The 19,214-nt window shown below is 38.0% G+C and overlaps 2 protein-coding genes across 2 annotated transcripts in view; one reads left to right on the forward strand and one right to left on the reverse strand.

The window, feature by feature from the left end:
* Positions 1–19,214, reverse strand: part of ankef1a (ankyrin repeat and EF-hand domain containing 1a) — a 257,727-nt gene that overhangs the window by 234,266 nt on the left and 4,247 nt on the right. The window lies entirely within an intron of this gene.
* slc25a24 (solute carrier family 25 member 24) lies at positions 95–19,162 on the forward strand. The gene is made up of 10 exons (XM_015604841.3): positions 95–506; positions 3,277–3,403; positions 4,321–4,408; positions 8,437–8,548; positions 11,905–12,063; positions 12,240–12,392; positions 13,303–13,410; positions 14,334–14,501; positions 15,804–15,954; positions 16,857–19,162. Exons 1-10 carry the CDS (start codon positions 324–326, stop codon positions 17,036–17,038), a joined length of 1,431 nt encoding a protein of 476 aa, XP_015460327.3. The 5' UTR covers positions 95–323; the 3' UTR covers positions 17,039–19,162.

Raw genomic sequence — 19,214 nt, forward strand, 5'->3', positions numbered from 1 at the left:
GACCCAGAACTGCGTGTTTATCCGGTAGGGTGTGCCCACAGAGATGAGGAGGCACCTAAGGAAAAAAAAACACCCCGTCCAGTCCCTCCCTTTTACTAGAGTGAGATCTGCAGCTCGATTTAATCATCAATATCCGGCGATAACCCAGAGTTTACCGAGATAATACAGGACAATGCTGTTTCTACAGAGGACTTTAAGGCTTTGATGAAGTAGTTACTATAGCTGCGCTAGTCTCTCAGTGCTTATTTGTTTTTTTATCCCCTCCTCAGTTTTCAGTCCTTCGTTTTTCGCTCCTATCAGCCAGTCTAAACTCAGAAACAGCCATGTATCAGGTCCTGAGGAATTTCTTCTTCACCAAGGCTCACTGCGCCGCTGAAGACGCCACGAAGAACTTCGAGAAGCTGTTTGAGAAGTTGGACGTGAATCGGGACGGGAAGGTGGATGTGGCGGAGCTGCGCGCAGGCCTGGCCGACTTGGGCTTCACTCTCGGCGCAGACGCAGCTCAGGTACAGCCGCCGCACGAGCACACCCAGCTAATAGCTCCACACATTAACTACCACATTTAACTGCTGTTTTAACTGAGAAAAGCCACAATAGACAGACCTCCTTTCGGACTTTGTTTTACCCAACTAATGTTATTGTTTCCTGACAACATCTCCATAACCTCAGGCCTGTCCGCCCCCACACCATACAGGGGTATTAGTGTGTTTAATGTGTTAACCCTTTTCTAGCTTCCCTTGTTTAAAGGGGTTCCCACTCCGGACACAGCCAAACATCTAGCTAACATATCATCCACATCACTAAACATGTCCACTCACTTCCTACAGGGGTCCCCACAGTGACATTTTTTTTATTTTAGACGTTTAAACATTGGGGACCCCCCTAAAACCCCCTGTTGACGTACCTGTAAAAACTAAGGGTTATTTATGGAGGCAGGCAAGCTGGTTAACTACTTCCCTGCTGACAAAATCAACTTGATGTAGGTAAGGTGGTTAAAAAGATTGTCTTCGAGGCAAATACATACCCTATGCCAGTAAAAGTCTGTTAAATCTGCCAGTTAACCATCTGTTCACCAGCACAGAGTACCCGTATGTTGCATTTGATTTTGGTCAAGTTTGGTCATTATAGACAACCATCTCTATCAGATGGATGAATGGATGGATGGAATATGATGATTTGCACATCCTTTTCAAACTATATTCAGTTAAATACACTACAAAGACAAGATATGTTCAAGCTAGGGGTGGGCGATATGGCCCTAAAATAATAGCACAACATTCCATGATATTTTCGTGATACGTGTGACAAAACACTGAGTTAAAAAAATAATATATTTCAAAAGTACACTGCTGCAACAAAATGTTAATAAATTCTAATTGTTTTATTATTGCATACAATATGATATGGCACATCCCTAACTTAGATATTAAACAAATACAAGAATTTGATCTGATTTGTAAAAGAAATCAGTGATCCAGAATGTCATGATACTAATAAAAGACTCTATGTCTCCATATATCCAGGACTAAAGTAAAATGAATGATACTGTACAGAAATATTCTGTCTCTAGTAGATATATCATGGAAAATGAGAACAGTGTGATTTTGTTTTGCTGAAAACTAGGGGTAATTAGGGGTGGGTGATATGGCATGATATTTCAGGGTATAATCGTTCATGATATTAATGTTATCTTTGTGTACGATACAATATGGCACATCCCTAGTTCAACTGTTTTGTTTTTTCCAAATATTCATTCATTTTGAATTTCATGCTGCAACAAATTTCAAAGATGTTGCAACAGGAGCAACAAAAGACTCAAAAACTCCTGTTTGGAACATTCCACATGTAAACAGGTTAGTTGAAAAAAGGAGATGATTGAGTGTAAATAGAGCGTTCCTGAAAAGCTCTTGGCGTGAAAGACTCGTGCTGTTTGAGCAGCTTGTTGTGCTGGCCCACCAGCCTGCTGGGTCATACTGGTTTTGTAGCCTGGTCTTGTTGATTATGCTTGTAGACCAGCTAAACCATCAAACTCATCAAATCAAACAAAAACGTAACCTTTGCTGGCCAAGACCAAAGCTGGTCAACCAGCTTTACCAGATAAGCTAGCCAAGCTGTTTATTCAGAAGAGTTACTATTATTTTTTTTTTTAAATAGCTAGCAAATGCAGAAATAATCCAAATATCCAGCTAGATTCAGAATACTGCATTAATATTTGACATCATATGTTATAATACATTAATGGCTAGCTTGCACTGTGCCAACTAGAATGAGCCTTTCAGCATTTACACATTCAAATGAGACATTCATGTTTGTTTCTTTATGTTTGACCTACTTCCTGACTCACGCAAGTCAGATATTGATATTGATTCTGTCTTGGATTACTAGCAAAGAATCAATAACATATATCCTCTTCAGTGAAACAGCTATCAGTGCCTTTTAGGGAGATACTTGTGTTAAGCCCTAACAAATGTAATGTTAAACCACTGTCAGTGTGGTTGAGGAAGACATGGTCACATATTCTTCTTTTAGTGGAAGTGCTTTTTTTATCCTTCCTGAAATATGACGTCTATGTGATTTAAATATAACCAATGCAGCATAGAACAGAGACAGAGTTTACTCCTTTATATTAGACAGGGTAAATCCTAAAGGGTAATGTTGTAATCTCAGGTTTACGCTCTGGAATGAAAGACACACCTTAGGTGCTCAAACACTCTTCTTCCTGCACACGCCCAGCCTGCTCTCTGACCCACAGACATGCCACATTCTACCCTGCATAATCTACAGAAGTGTGAGCAGCACTCTGGAGTGAATTCCAAAATAGATATGCCACAAAGTTTTACTCCATTAAAAAATGTAGTACTCATCGCCTTTAGATACCTTTGTTTTGCAAGTCCAAGCAGTGGATTTAATGTCCTTGTTTATGGTTTGGCAAAATTAAATCACAGTATGTTTTATGGTTTACAGTGTTTTACATTTACAGTGTTTTTCATTTGTTGAATAAATATAGATATATAGTTGGATACATATAGTATGGTAGTATTAGCTGCATTTTAGTTCGTTTTTCAGTAGATCTTTGTTGTAGCACTGTCTTATTTTAAACAGTGGGTGGCAGTCTAACAAAAAAAGCAAAAGCTTCAAAGCAAAAGCCAGAGATTTGAAATCTGGATCTCATTAACTTGTTTTAGCCATACTGCTTTCCCCATTATAAAGTCCTAAATTTAGCTTACCAGAGAGCTGAGATTCTGACTAAAAAACCCATTGTCTTTTTTTCACCAGAAAATAGTTTCATCTGGGGACTCAGATAAGGATGAGCAGCTGGACTTTTTGGAATTTTGCAGCTACTTACAGGAGCATGAGAAAAAGCTCAACCTCACCTTTAAGAGTCTAGACAAGAACAATGATGGTAAGGTACTATTGATATTAATATTTACAATTGTGCTAAATTTGAATCCATCACATGTTCTGGGTTTTGCTTGCCCTCAAGCAGGTGGTTAATGTTTTATATTAAATGTTCTGCCTTAACAGTGTTGTGATTAAGTCAAGCAAGGCAGCAAAAATATTTATCTCAACATTAAATGTATTTTTTTCTGTAAAACAGTATTATAACATTTGAATATATACAGTACCCATCAAAAAATTGGACACACCTCTTCTCATTCAATGAGATCAAATATTTTTATCTTTATTTTACATTGTAAATATAATATTAAAAAACATTAACACATCAAATTCAAAATTAACTAAATAAAAGTGTTAAAAAAAACAAAATATGTTTTAGACTTTAGATTCTCATAAGAACCACATTTAGCTTTGAGAACAGTCGCACACAGTTGCTGCTTTTATTCACACTGTGCTCAGCTCATTCCAAATTACCCATCTCAGTTGGGTTTAGATTAGGGGTTTGTGGAGGACAAACTCATTTTTGTTTATTACATAATTGCATAAGTGTCCCTTAATTAGTTTTCACATCTTTTTTAGAATATAGACTGTGTCCAAACTTTTGACTGTATATTAATGAATAAACATAATGCATGTGTTAAGAGTTTTTTTTTTTAGTAAAGCTATTTATATGTTAGTTATAATGGCTGTAAATCCGATACTCATAGATAGCTTTGGAAATCGCTGCAATGAAACAAACACAAATTCACAGTGTACTGTTATTGTATTAATATGTAATGTATACACTTTTGTAGATGCCTTATACAATATTGTGAAAAAGTAGAAGACTTTTTCACTATATTGTATATCAAATTTGACAAATGTTCTGCTATGAAATGTGTAGTTCAAAAGCTGTAGCACCCTTTTTGTTTTCTTCCGCAGGAAACATTGATTACAGGGAGATTCAACAAGCACTCAAAGACCTGGGCGTGAATATCTCAAAGGAAAATGCGGAAAAGATTCTTAAAAGGTAGCTAAGCACTAACTACCAGTGGTGCTGTTACAGTATTGCTTTTATGGTCACTGTATATAAGATATGTCACCTTATGTAAGATATGATTAATATCTTAGTTTAAGGAATACTAAGTAGAATAACTAGTAGTAGTGGTGGAGGTTATGATATCTTGGTGTTTAAAGGTCTCCTTCTGCTAAAATCCATTTTTTCTTGTCCTTTGTGAAATACTATATATCTCTCTGAGTTTATGATGAGTATATGATGCTGCACATGAAACTCTTCCTTATCTTCCATTGTCTGCAGTAGCTAGTAAAAGAAAATGTTCAGAAAAACAAGTCAGTCAGGAAAAGTATTGTGTCTACGTCAACCCGTGAATTAGTATTCATGGCCGTCCACAGGCAGAGCTGAAGCAACGCAGGCAGGCACGTCTAGTCAGACAGGGGCTAAAAGCGCTAGGAACAGCATGGCAGTTTGTTCCTGTGTTCAGTATTTTTTGTTTTGCCCAGTAATTCAGAGCAAAAAAACAAATGGTTAGAATTTGTCTATGGAACACCACCGAAGTACAAATAAGATTCTGTATGAAGTTCTGTATAAACTAGTTGATGAATTTGATGAAGTTATGAATTGCATGTGTGAATATTCATGAGCAAGAGGCGGAAACCTACCTTTTTCACAAAAAACAGCTTACATGTCATTCATTCATACTAGAGAGCAAAACTAGACATTTTAAAATTAATGATAAAACGATGAAATGAGACATTCTAAAAACATTAGATGTTCAGTAAAATGACTATCAGTATAATTCTTCTGGTGCAGAGTTTTCAGTACATTTAGTATATATTTAATAATACTACAATAACACTGTGAAAAGTTTTGTCCATAATGTCGTGACTGGAAATTTCAAACTGTGCCATCTATTAGTGCTAAGTAATCAAACTGTTTACTTTAGTATTTATGAGTGTGTTTGCTTTTAGTGGTTTAGAAGACACTGTAAGTGTGAGGTGCTGATGGGCGGGGTGGACTCTCAGGTCATAGTCAGCAGTAACTGTTTTCACACTGATAAAACTGTGTTGGGCTGCTCGGCAGTAGAGTAAGTGATAAGCCATGAGCTAAATCCAGAACGATACATGGCGCTCTATAAATCCATCACATATAGGGGCTGAGCAGGGAATTGTTTGGACAGAAAGAGTGAAGGTGACAGAGGAGAAAGAGACAGAGTGGCAGATTAATGAGTGAAGGGCATCTTTGTCTTGAGTCTGTAATCCAATTTACCCTTGCCCTCTCATTGCCCTAAGCGGAAGTGCAATAGAGATAGACAGTGAATTATCAGGGATGGGCTGTAAACAGGACAGAGATTTGAATCAGGAATCGAAAGTAAGGCATTGCGTTGGCCTATTTTGGCTTTGGTTTGAAATTTACATACCAGAAAAAACGATGAATTCGGAAAGAGGGATTTTTAAATAGTTATTTAAAAAGACAAAGATCTCTTTTTCTGTTATAATGTATTCCAGGGGAGGGTGCCCAGAACTCACATTTACCAAGCTTACTAAACCGTTCCTAAGAAATGTCCTAACAAAAAGTCTGTGTCAGATTCATGATGTTCTTAAACAGCAGAATTGTTCACAGCAGCGCTTTAAGATTGATTTTAAAAAAGGTCCTGCTGTCATTAACATTGTCATCAGATGAATTAATAGAAAATCGTTTTATATCCTTTTACCAGTGAAATGTTCCCTGTGTCACTTGCTGTAACGCAAACCAAAGCATGATCAATCCACCATATGCTTAACGGTTGGAGGGGTGTTCTTTAACATCTTTAACAAGGTTCTGTGGGTTCTCTTCTCTGGACTTTCACTTTCTATTTATGTTTATCTTCTAATCGCCAATCTATTCACCATTAGTGTGGCGCCCTTGGCAAGATTTTGGTTAATGCCCCAATCAATCATTATGTTTATACAGTCACATACACAGAGCTGAGCTTTATGTCATTGAGATAATAAATACAATAATATAAAGAATAAACATCTATAAATAAGGTATTGCACACAATACTATATTAATGCTTTAGTACATAACCAGTACAGAAATACAAACTTTTATAATTAATATAAATTAAAGTATTGCACAAAACACCACCAGTGCAAACCAGTACAGTATGCCTGAACAGAACAATCAAGCATTTGTGTGTTAGTGTATTGATTTTAAAAACTTGCTGAGCTAAACCAATAATATTACCTATAACCCATTATAGTCTATAACATTGTAAACATAAACAGCAAGAGTAAGATACACTTAGCTGATGTAACAAGTTGGAGGCAGGATGCAAGTTCAAGTGGGCTTTATTGGGATCCATAATAAAAAAAACAAAAACACAATACAACTTTAAAACAAAAACCAACAACGGACTAGCAAACGAGACAATACATATTAAAATACAAATGAGATACAGGTGGGAACAGGGAGTGGCTGAGACGGAGACAAGAGAGAAACAAAACAAGACAAGCAAAAACACAAGACAACAACAGAAAAGACCAAGAAAAGAAGAAACATGACAAATATGGGCTGTAACAGCTGTATTCAGTTGGAACTTCTCTTACATGAAACATGTTTTCTGTAGCTAAAGTTAATATAACATATATATATATATATATATATATGTTAATAGTCTATTATAAGGAGGGCAAAGACTGACTCACTGACAAGCTAACTATATTAAGTTACCAATAAAGATGTTTGCCTTCGTGCAGCCAGCATATTTAAATCTAGAAGTTAGGTTATGTCCCAACACTTGGGTAGTCTTTCCAACTTTCCATAATTCCACATTCAGGGTGGGAGTAACTAATGCTATTTATTGCTAGATAGTAGCTATTTAATTAAATTAGTGAAAACTAGCTAACTGATTTAGCTAGTACCTTTGCATCTGACGTTAACCTTTACTATGCAACAAAGTGCCCATTCATTAAGTTACATTACTACTGTCTTTAGACCATCTTAAATCTTTCATGGGGTGCTGAGTGGTCCAGCGGTCTAAAGCGCTCCCACTATGAGAGGAAGGTTGCAGGTTCGAACCCCAGCTCATGCAGCTTTGCCGGCGTCAGAGGGAGCAAAATTGGGCCTGCTCTCTCTGGGTGGGTAGATGGCGCTCTCTCCCCACATCACTCCTAGGGTGATGGGTGCAGCACAGGGCGTCTGTGAGCTGATGTACCGGAGCCGAGCCGGTGCGCTTTCCTCCAAGCATGCTGGCTGCCCGGTAATGCTGCATCAGCAGCAGCTCGAAAGGAAGCGGTGGCTGGCTTCACATGTATTGGAGGAAGCATGTGTTAGTCTTCACCCTCCTGGTGTGTTGGGGCATCACTAGTGATAAGGGAAGTCCTAATGAGTGGGTTGGATAATCTGCCGTGTAAATTGGGGAGAAAATGGAAAAAAATAGAAAAAAAAAATCTTTCATTACGCACAGTACAGAAATTTTGACTAGGGTGTCTAAACATTTGCTTGTCACTACAAACTGTGCAGTTTTAGTGGGCGAAGAAACACCTCATCCATTCAGAATTTAATGTGTGTATGCAGAACTTTATATGTTTATCAATATGTATTTTCTGTTGGGTTTTCACATGGGTTTAAGAATAGCACCATGACCACAAGCATACAGGTCACGTACCACAGGCCTTAATATTCTCACACCTCTGCAGCTCTGCAGCCTTCTCTTACATCATCCTATACAAAAAACAAGCTAAATAAAGACCTTTAAAGCCTTGACACAGAAGACATGCATGCAAAGAACACAGAAATGTAACTCAAATTAAATATCAACCCCAGTTATAGTTTCCTCTTGTCAATCTCTTTAAATTATGAACATGTAGGTACAAGTACCTGTAATATGACTTCTTGCTAACATGTCTTGACAAACTTTATTTTAATTCATAAATTGAGCAAAAAATTAACAAGTTTCCATTAACAAGTTAATAAATTATCTTGTTATTTATTTTTATTTTTTTTTTACAAATCCTTATTTACCCACCTCCTATGACTGATCCTTTCTCTTTTAGCATTGACGCTGATGGCACCATGTCAGTGGATTGGAATGAATGGAGGAATCACTTCCTCTTTAACCCAGCTACCGACCTGGAGGAGATCATACGCTACTGGAAACACTCCACTGTAAGTTCCTCACACATTTTTCACCAAATGCCTCCTCGCCAATGTAAGCTTGTCTGATATGGATCATGTGGCATGAACAAATAACCAATAGATAATGTTTTAGTCACTGACCAGTTCTTGAGGATAATGGTTAGTGAGAAGAGATTTTATGAATAAAGTGCAGAAGAGATGATTCATGCTAAGCACACAGTCACTGTGAGCTCAGGGCTCCCTCACACACACATACACACACATCTCTGTCAGACACACAGACAGGGTGCTAAGCAGATTGCCATGCCATTAATATATCTTGCTGTCTGACAGGTGGAGTGACTGGTAGAAGGGAAGGAGAGAGAGAGAAAGTGTAGAAGAGATGTAAAACGAGAGGTCTATCACAAAGTGATGGTGCACTCTCTTGCTAATTGCTCATCATCCCTGCAATCGCTTAGTGCGATGATCAGGAGTGCTAGTGTCTGTTAGTTGAGGCTACAGAATCGCTAGTTAGTGTTCTCCTTCAGAGCATGGTGCTGTACTGAACTGTACTGCCATGTTATAATAGCAGCAGTTTGCAAAGACCCTTGCAAAGTTGTCTGGCTTCATGCTTAAGTTGGAGGAGGCACAATGAAGGCCTTATTGTGCCAGCACTCAGAGTGTGGTGAAGTGGGAGAGCCCTAACTGAAAAAGGGAGAGAATTCTACCCACCCAGGGATAGCAAGACAAGTCCTGCTTCCCTTGACTCTCTGCCATAGATGACTAGAGCGTTACAGAGAAGTAAACTCAACTCTCAAACCTTTAAATGATTGTTATAATAATCAGCTACCAGATATGTAACATATATGATATTAGATCACCTGTTATCGCAAGCCACAAACATCTTTCAAATAAAAAAATCTCCCTTGATACATTTTTATTCATTACCAACTGTGCAGTGATTGGATAAGCTTTTGACGTGTGAAGCCTGTCCACCACGAGGTTACAGAAGCAGCATGGCTAAGCACAAGTAAGCTAATTTAAGCCTGTCCTGTTACGGGGATTAGTTCAGGAAGTACTCACTATTCTGAAGGGAACGAAAAGATCAAGCAAGACAGGGGGGATCTACCATACAGTGAGGAAGAACTGGCACATTAGATCTTCACCACAGCAGTCAGATGTAACCAGTATCAGGCAAGTTGGCAACATTGGGGAAGAATGGCTCTGCTGCAGCAGCAGCAGCCCAAAGGGCAGTGGTTCCTCATCGACTTCGAGGAGGACGGGGCTATTTATGAGGTGGAGGTGGATATGGTATGTTCTCCATCAGTGCATTAAATTGCTTGTTGCTGATAATGTGATTGTCTGTTTGCTCTTGGCTGCTTTTACAAAGAAAAACAACCTGCATTCTGATGTGATGGATGCTCGTGTTTTTTTTTCTTCTGCCAAACATGACATCTTTTGATTCTACCTGCTTGGTAGGTTTAATGACTGGCTGGTCCAATTAGAAGACTAGCGCTAAGTTTAGAATGTTATAAATTTCCTTTTTAGTCTTTTAAAAAGAAACGTATCTTAGGCTTTCTTTTTATTGAAAAAAAAACATATTCAACATAGTTGAATACATACATACATACATTCTAATGTAATGAATGCTTGTGGCTTATTGTTTTCTACCAAATATGACATCTTTTGACTTCTTTTTGTCTATTTTGGCATATGTTATGTTATGTTATATTATACTGTTGTAACAGTCGTCAGTGGTCAGTAAATGTCAATTTACTAATCTAACTGTTTTAGAGTAAAAATATAGAATTAACTGTTATTAGTCCTGTACAATGTGGACAAAATATGATATTATTTAAGTTTGCAATCATATTTATACATATTGAGATTGATGGTAGTACGCTAACTCTGTTACAGCTTATTTGAGCTTTGTTTAAATCAGCTAATTGCTCAGGAAAAGGTTCATTTTCATATTCCAGCCTTTTGCAATATTGGTATTTCAAGGGCAGGTATAGTAATACTGAATTAAAAGTGCATTATTGATGGTATTGGTGACAAAGAACAGGTTTAAGATTTATTGTTTAATTGTTTAATGTTGTTAAACTCAACAAGATTACATAAGATGGCAGGTTACATAAAAGCACAGGGATTAGGATTAAGGTTGTATGCAGTAAAAGTTCTGAGTTGGTGTTGTAGTTCTGGTTTTGTGATCTTTAGGAAGATAAACTGCAAAAAGTTATACACTTAGCCCTGGCATGTGTATGTGATATGACTGACTGGAGTGTGGCCTGTGGGTTGACCTGGTACGTAGACAGAGTGTACAAGGTGAAGTGTCACAGGTGAATGATTAGGACTGGTGACCTGTTGCATCATCCTATTTTACTCATTGCTAAACTACCTGAGGTCGCACTGGCCTCCAGTAAGCACTTTCACAGATTTGCACCAGTGTTTCTATTGGTTTTCTTACACCAGAGATCCTGGAGGTTCAGTTCAATAAAGTTTAAGTGATTTTCCTGCTCTAGTACACCTATGAAACCTAATAATTGAGCAGAAATTAGAAATTGGTGAGCAGGGAATTACCAGACTGGGATGGATACCTGTCTCCTATGACGATGGCTGCCCATCCTGTGCCAAACGAATAAAAATTATAGGTGTTAGGCTGCAAGAAATATTCACTAAATTGAATCGGTAGAGTATGTGAAGACTGTAAATAACTAATACAGATACAGAATTTGATGTGTTAGCTTGTTAGCTCTATTTTTTTATACACTTTAAATATAGACACAGCTTGTTTACTAACAAGTAGTGACAAAAAAAGACCAGTAAAAAAGTAATGCCAGTAACCTGATCAGGGCTGCAGTCTGTATTCCCCATGTAATAATTTTGTATTGCTGTGTATTTAGTAATACGTTCGTACGTCACAAATAAGAACAAAAAACAAAGGTAGTTTGCTGTAATTACATGATGATAGTGAAAAAATAGAAATACATACGTAGTATTAGTAAATACCAGGCTTAGCCTTTATTTTTATTTAAAAAAATCTGTTTAACACAGTTTTTGGTAGACAGTTTACAGAATAGCTAAATGTTTAAAATAATAATTACCGTAATAGAAGGAATCTGTATTGTATTGTGTATCTGTATAATTCTCACTGGATGTTTACCTTTTAAAATGAGCAAAGGACAATGTAATTTGTAGACTTTGTGGTAAGTGTTTGTCTGAACTGATAATATTGATGGGAGAACACGTTTAAGTGACAGTTATTTGAAGTATTTAAAATGTATGAGACAGAAGGAAGGCTTAGCAGATTATGTAATGAAGTGTTTCAGAGAGGAAATTGTTAGACCTTCAGTTTGAGTAGATCAGAGTATTATAGTAGTTAACTGAACGCTTGTGTTGTGGTTTAGGTGTTGGATATAGGGGACAGTCTCACCATCCCAGATGAATTCACAGAGGAGGAGAAGACCACTGGCCTGTGGTGGAAGCAGCTGGCAGCCGGGGCGATGGCGGGGGCAGTCTCTAGGACAGGCACTGCACCGCTGGACAGAATGAAAGTCTTCATGCAGGTATACAGCTCCTTTAATTGAATGTTATGTGTTGTATTGCCACCTCTGCTTTTCATTTCCATAGCTACACACAGCATAGCTGATTAAATAGATAATGCACAGGAGTACAAATATACATTACATATTATGTATAGTTTTAAAGAATGTTTGATGTAGCTGCTGTTTTTGGGTTACAGGTTCATTCTTCAAAGTCCAACAAAATCAGTCTGGTCAGTGGATTTAAGCAGATGATCAAAGAGGGTGGTGTTGCATCTTTGTGGAGAGGAAACGGTGTCAATGTCATAAAAATTGCTCCAGAAACCGCCATCAAATTCATGGCCTATGAGCAGGTAAGAGGCTATTATAATTTTTCTAATAGGCCTAAAAATGCATTTCTAACAGACAGTTTTGTAGCATAGGGCAAAGCTACTGCTAACATATTCCTCTGGTACAAATCTTCTAAACTTCCCCTGTAGTATCCGTCCCAGATGTGCCTGTTGTACTTTTTAGCTAACTGAAACTTGACCTTCCTGTTCTAGTTTTTATCGGTGGTAAACCCTCTTTGTGCTTTTGGGGGTTTATTCTTCTTTTTATTCTATTTGCCACATCCTGGATGGTATTCTGCTATATACTGATCTTTTTTTTCTTTATTTAACCCAATAGTCAGGTTGTCTGCTGTTGCTGAGCTTACCAGTGGAATTTTTAATCTGAAATCTGGCACATGCTGTATGTTTGATTTTAACAATTTTTTGGGCTTTGTATTGTGAGACATAATTCAAATTAAAAGACCAAATCTGGAGTCAGTTTTAGAATTGCATTAAGTCTTACAGTAATAACAGTATTGGATATGTTTACAGTTACAGAGAAAGTATTGGTTATGGTCAATAACTACAAATAACAGATGATACAATTAGAATGTTGGGCAAATATATACACATTCTTTTTTCAAAAATCAAGGTCATATTTGACATTTTGCATCTTAAAATTCCTCAGCTTCTACAGAACCCTAGTTATATATTAGTTATATATTACAAAATCAGATTGGATCGGCTGGCCCTCTGCAATACAGCAAATTAATAGGCCTCTAGACATGTCATTTGAATATAATGCTTGCATTCAGTCTCAAATATTGTTACTGTATCTCTGTTAACAGTGTCCGTGCTGTGGTACTGGAACTGTTATATACAATTCACTTTTCTCATGTAACTTTTTTTAGTGATTGTTTTAATGTGTGTGTATTCCTCACCTCTGTTCTGCCAGTATAAGAAACTGTTGTCCAAGGAGGGAGGGAAGATCCGGACACATGAGAGGTTCATGGCAGGCTCCCTGGCTGGAGCCACAGCACAGACTGCCATTTATCCCATGGAGGTAAGAGCAAAAAGAGTCACCTCCCAACACAGGAGATTTAACCTGACCTTTCTCTGCTTAAGACTTACCAGTATCACATCTACTTGTACATATTCATGTCATTTTATTCCTCCTCTAACTCTTACATTTTGGGTAGTGTTCTTGGTCTGTTGCTTAAGACTAGGCCTATGCTGATATGCAAAAATGTTGAAATCTTGATTAATGGAAACACTTGGAGGAGCACACTTTTGTTAGTGAGCTAAAAGACATTAAAAGACCACTTCAGCTTCTGAATCAATTGCTCTAATTTTGCTATTTAATGGTATATATTTGAGTTAAATGAACATTGTTGTTTTATTCTATAAACTACGGACAACATTTCTCTCAAATTCTCAAAAAAGGTTTTTCCTTTAGAGCATTTTTTTTGCAGAAAATGAGAAATGACTGAAATAACATAACAGATGCAGAGCTTTCAGACCTCAAATAATGCAAAGAAAACAAGTCCATATTCATATTCATGTTTTAAGAGTGTAGAAATTAATATTTGGTAGAATAACCCTGTTTTTTAATCACAGTTTTTTTCATGCATCTTGGCATGTTCTCCTCCACTAGTCTTACACACTGCTTTTGGATAACCTTATGCCACTCCTGGTGCAAAAATTCAAGCAGTTCAGCTTGGTTTGATGGCTTTTGATCTCCAACTTCCTCTTGATTATATTCCAGATGTTTTAAAATGGGTAAAATGAAAGAAACTCATCATTTTTAAGTGGTCGCTTATTTTTTTTCAGAGCTGTATGTTCTGGCTGGCATAGCATTTTCTGTTGGTCAAAAAAAGTAGTTTGACAGTGAAATGAAAATAAAGAACCTTGCTTTGTCCACATCAGACATACTGCAGTGTGTTCAGGCTGTAAACAGTGTGTTTATCCTGCTTTCTTTACTGTCAGGTGATGAAGACCAGGCTTACGCTGCGAAAGACCGGCCAGTATTCAGGAATGTTCGACTGTGCCAAGAAAATTCTAAAGAAAGAGGGAGTGAAGGCCTTTTATAAAGGCTATGTCCCCAACATCCTGGGCATTATTCCATATGCAGGAATTGACCTGGCCATCTATGAGGTGAGTAAAACAAGTTTTCAAATGAAGAGCAGTTTTTTTTTATTAACTCAACTGGGAAACAAGTAAGATGCCAGGTGCTGACAGACATCATGCTATGTGGTGGTGGGGGAGCACCAAGTACCCACCCAGAGAGAACAAGGCCAACTGTGCTCTCTCAGACTCCGGCTGCTGATGGCAAGCAGTATGACCCAGGATTTGGTTGATTTTACCAGCGCTTTAGTCCACTGGAGCACTCAGTGCCCCCCAGCTTAAGAATTTACTGATGTTAAGTTTCCCCTGAATTAAACCAACATGTATGTCAAACTGGGATCCTTCCAGGTTTCCGGTCACAGCTCTGCAGAGATTTGTGATTTTTCTTATCTCATGCTCTGAAGTCATTAAGGTCTTTCCAATTTGATGATTAAATCAGGTGGGTTTAATGAGGAGCACAGTGATGTCATGCTGTGGCTCCACAGGACTGGATTTTTTTTCCTAACTCTGCTCCTGGAAACCCACAGATCAGCACAGCTTTAACTACTTCCTGCTTCAGCACACCTGATCCACCTAATGAAGGGCTTGGTAATCAGTTGATGAGCTAGATCAGGTGTGTTGGGATAGGAGCATAGTTAAAACTTGACAAAGCATGAAAATGAAAATTTGGTCAGATTTGGAACTTATATATATGTCTCATGTTAATAATAACAATACACAAGAGAGCTGGATTTGTTGCTTACTGCAGCAGTTCCTACATTATTTCCTTTTAAGTAGTATTCATGAGTCAAATGGGGATTAAATGTTACAATTAATAATATCCGTTTTTTGGCACGAACATCCTTGGGAATAACAATACATTCATTGGATGTAATTGCTTTCTACATTTTAACAATATTTCATAAATTAAATGAACAAAACAATATATTTAAACACATAAATGTTTACACAGCAATTCCATTACATTAACCTGCATTTAAAGTACTCTTCCACAACACTGCAATTACATATTCTCACCAAATAAATCTCTACATCCCCCAAAAAATGCCTAAAACTTATGGACTGTCACTTTAAAAAAGAAGAAATGACAGATTTCACATTTCTAGGTTGTAAAGACCAGATGTTTCACTTCAGGACCTTTTTCATGGTGCTACAACATGTCCAGTCTAGTCAAGAAAACACCAAAATATGCAGAACAAGCACACTTTAGCACCTGGGTTATGAACTGCTGAGCAGTTGATTATTAACCTACAGCTGTTTGTGTACGGTATATTTTGTGGAGAGCAAGTGTAACATTGTTAATGCATTATTTCTTTCTGTCCATTGAAACAGACCCTGAAAAATACCTGGCTGTCTCTGTATGCCAAAGACACAGCTAACCCTGGTGTGTTGGTTCTGCTGGGCTGTGGAACCATCTCCAGCACATGTGGTCAGCTGGCTAGCTATCCCCTCGCCCTGGTCCGCACACGGATGCAGGCCCAAGGTAAACACCACACTGAATTCACAGTGTTAAACTCATGATCCTCATTATATTTTCAGTTTTATGCAAAATTCGACCAACCTTGAGCAAGTTATACAGTACCTCAGATTTTTCTAAAGCTAATTACACATCATCAGTTCACAGCACTTGTTTCTAAATCTCATTTGGCTCGTCTGGATATTCGGTAGCATAGTTTTATCACTAGGGGCCCTATCACCCTGCATAAGATGCGTTGTGATGCTCATTGCTATCTTACACCCTGTGAACAGTCTGTTTTCACGCCTTGCACCTATGCTGTTAAAATATCTCAATTTGCGTTCACCTCTGCTCATTACACACATACAAGGACACTCAGCAGCACACAAACCCATCAACAATAAACAGCATATAGACAAAAATAACATTTGCTGCTCCTATAAATGCTCCCACACCTTCACAACGTTAACACTCAGGTCAGTTTCCTCTGCTGAGAAGTGGAGAAGTGTTGCGCCATTACAATACCAATCTGCCAAAGTCAGAGCACCCCTGGCTCTTAAAAGGAATGCCAAGTGACACACTATGCCCAAAACTACACCCAGGATTAATTTAGAGAATTAGTATGTCTTTTGATTTTAACTAGAAGCCCAAGGCATATTTTTGGTGACCTCATGATACAGTAGCAAAGACACAATGACATGCCCTAAATCAAGCTGTGGGTTTGATGGTGAGGTTTCTTCACCTGTCACAAATTCAGGTTTCTTATAACGAATTATTTTTGTACAAGCAGCACTGCACAGAGGAATGGTCCACCATTGTTTTGACTTGCCTGTCTTACCAGCATACAAGCAATTAATAGATTGTTTTTAAATTGATAACTTTCAGCTTACTCAGTTCCCGTTAACTGTTTATGCTTCTCTCTGTTGCAGCGTCTATGGAGGGCGCGGAGCAGGTATCGATGTCAAAGCTAGTGAGAAAGATCTTGGAGAAGGAGGGCTTTTTTGGCCTTTACCGTGGAATCCTACCCAACTTCATGAAAGTGATTCCTGCCGTCAGCATCAGCTACGTGGTGTACGAGTACATGAAAACAGGCTTAGGCATATCTAAGTGAGGTGTGTGTGTGTGTGTGTGTGTGTGTATAAGTGTGTGTAGGTGGAACATGTGTGAGTGAATTCTAAAGTGTGCATGTTTGGCTGATGTGGTGGTAAAAGTGGTGGGAAGCTTCATGAGCCAAAGTATATTTCCGAAGTCACCGACATCAGGAAGGTGTAGGTGTACATCTTTAGTCATCCAATACTGTGTGTAACTGTTCAGGAAAAGTCAAAGAGAAGAACGTATTTTAGTACCCAGGTGTTTTGTGTGAAGTCTTATTTGGACTATCCAGTAGGGCTGGGCAATGGGATGGCTTTTATCTTACATGAATCTGAGGCTGATTAGTGTTTAAATCATTATCACTTAGTATATCAAAGCATAATCTACTCCTGCCCTTTAAATTAATATTGAGGAATGGTTTAACTTGATCTTCGTCCCATTTTTGCATTGAGGATTACAGGGGTTGGACAATGAAACTGAAACACCTTATTTTAGACCACAATAATTTATTGTCTGATGGACAGTTCTGGTGGAAACAGGAGAGTTGAGGTGCACATTGAATTCTGCCGTGATTTGGGCAGCCGTGGTTTTATGTTTTTTGGATACAATCCGGGTTAGCACCCGAACATCCCTTTCAGACAGCTTCCTCCTGCGTCCACAGTTAATCCTGTTGGATGTGGTTGGTCCTTCTTGGTGGTTTGCTGACATTACCCTGGATACCGTGGCTCTTGATACATCACAAAGACTTGCTGTCTTGGTCACAGATGCTCCAACAAGACGTGCACCAACAATTTGTCCTCTTTTGAACTCTGTTATTATGTTACCAATAATGTTGTGTGCCCTGCTAACTGAACCTTCACACTCTGCTCTTACTGCTGCAATGTGCAATTAATGAAGATTGGACACCAGGCTGCTCCAATTTAGCCATGAAACCTCCCACACTTAAATGACAGGTGTTCATTGTCCAACCCCTGTATGTTCGCTAGTGGCAGACACTATTGAAATATTTCTGAAAACTTTAAAACATTTGGATTAGATCACTATTTAATGTGAATTTGAAACTACAAGCATTTCGTCTGCTGCAACACTCTAATTAAATAACCTCCTTAATTGCATAAATAATTACCAATGATTAATGATTTAAAAAAAAAAACTTGTTATTGTATACTCACTTGGGCATGAGTAAATCTTAAGCCACTCCCCTCCCAGCCTGCTTTGCTCTAACAGGCTGCACCCAGATACTTCATTGAAAGTCTTTTGTGACTGGGAGGGCTGGGTTTATGTAAATGTTAGTGATGTAATTTTAATAAAAGAGTTAAAAGAAGAAGGGGTGGGTGAGGGTTGCGAAAACTCCTCATGAACGTAAGAGAGGTAGGAATTGCATTTTATATGACGCCCGATTAAGAGGCGGAGCTTCAGACATTCCTCATCACAAAACTGTGATTTATTTGGTGCTTCTACAGTTTTATGATCTAAGGATCCACATTCAATTAGTTGAATTAGTGAATTAGCAACTATTCTGTTCTAAAAAGTTTGTGTTTTAGATTTAGTGTAATATTACATTGTAAGCTCGGTCTGCTTGTATTATTGATCTCAAATACTATACTATATTATGAAATAATACTGTGATATCATGTTAAAGTCTCATTGCCCAGCCCTACTCTCCACACCACGTGCACTGTCCTACACACCTGATTCTGTTCATCCTGATCATCTTTGAGCTGCAGAGCATTTGGGAAATGTCCCGGTGCACCATAGAAAAAAAAATGTTTTTCTATATGTGAAAAAACTACAGCGCAGGTATACGCACAAACATTAAACCTCAGTTCAAGGTTAGAAAACGTCCAGTAAATAGAGCGTGCCCTTTGAAAAGCATACAAGTCTATATGTTTAAGAATGAAACACTTTAATTTCACCCCTGCTTTTTCACCTTATGCTGGATAGCATTTTGCACACTGTTGCAAAAAGAGAGAGGGGTCATGTGCCTTATACAGTTTGCTCAGTGTGTGCATGTCAATGTTAATATATTGCAAATAATTTTGTATTGCCTTTCCCCTCCCAAGTTTTGTTATGTTAGAGACTCTCATGTTTACATTAAAGAGAGTATTTTAAATAAATATTCCAATAAACTTGGTGCTTTTTATCCTGTGTTGTGCGTTCCGCTAAAATATTTAATATAAATGAACACACATCGT

This window comes from Astyanax mexicanus, chromosome 1 (assembly GCF_023375975.1).
Source record: "Astyanax mexicanus isolate ESR-SI-001 chromosome 1, AstMex3_surface, whole genome shotgun sequence".
In the NCBI taxonomy this organism is placed as follows: Eukaryota; Metazoa; Chordata; class Actinopteri; order Characiformes; family Acestrorhamphidae; genus Astyanax; species Astyanax mexicanus.

Coding starts and splice junctions, on each gene's coding strand:
- slc25a24 (XM_015604841.3), top strand. CDS start 324: ATGTATCAGGTCCTGAGGAATTTCTTCTTCACCAAGGCTCACTGCGCC. Junction 12,064..12,239: donor GAATGAAAGTCTTCATGCAG/GTATACAGCTCC, acceptor TTTGGGTTACAG/GTTCATTCTTCAAAGTCCAA. Junction 15,955..16,856: donor CACACGGATGCAGGCCCAAG/GTAAACACCACA, acceptor TCTCTGTTGCAG/CGTCTATGGAGGGCGCGGAG.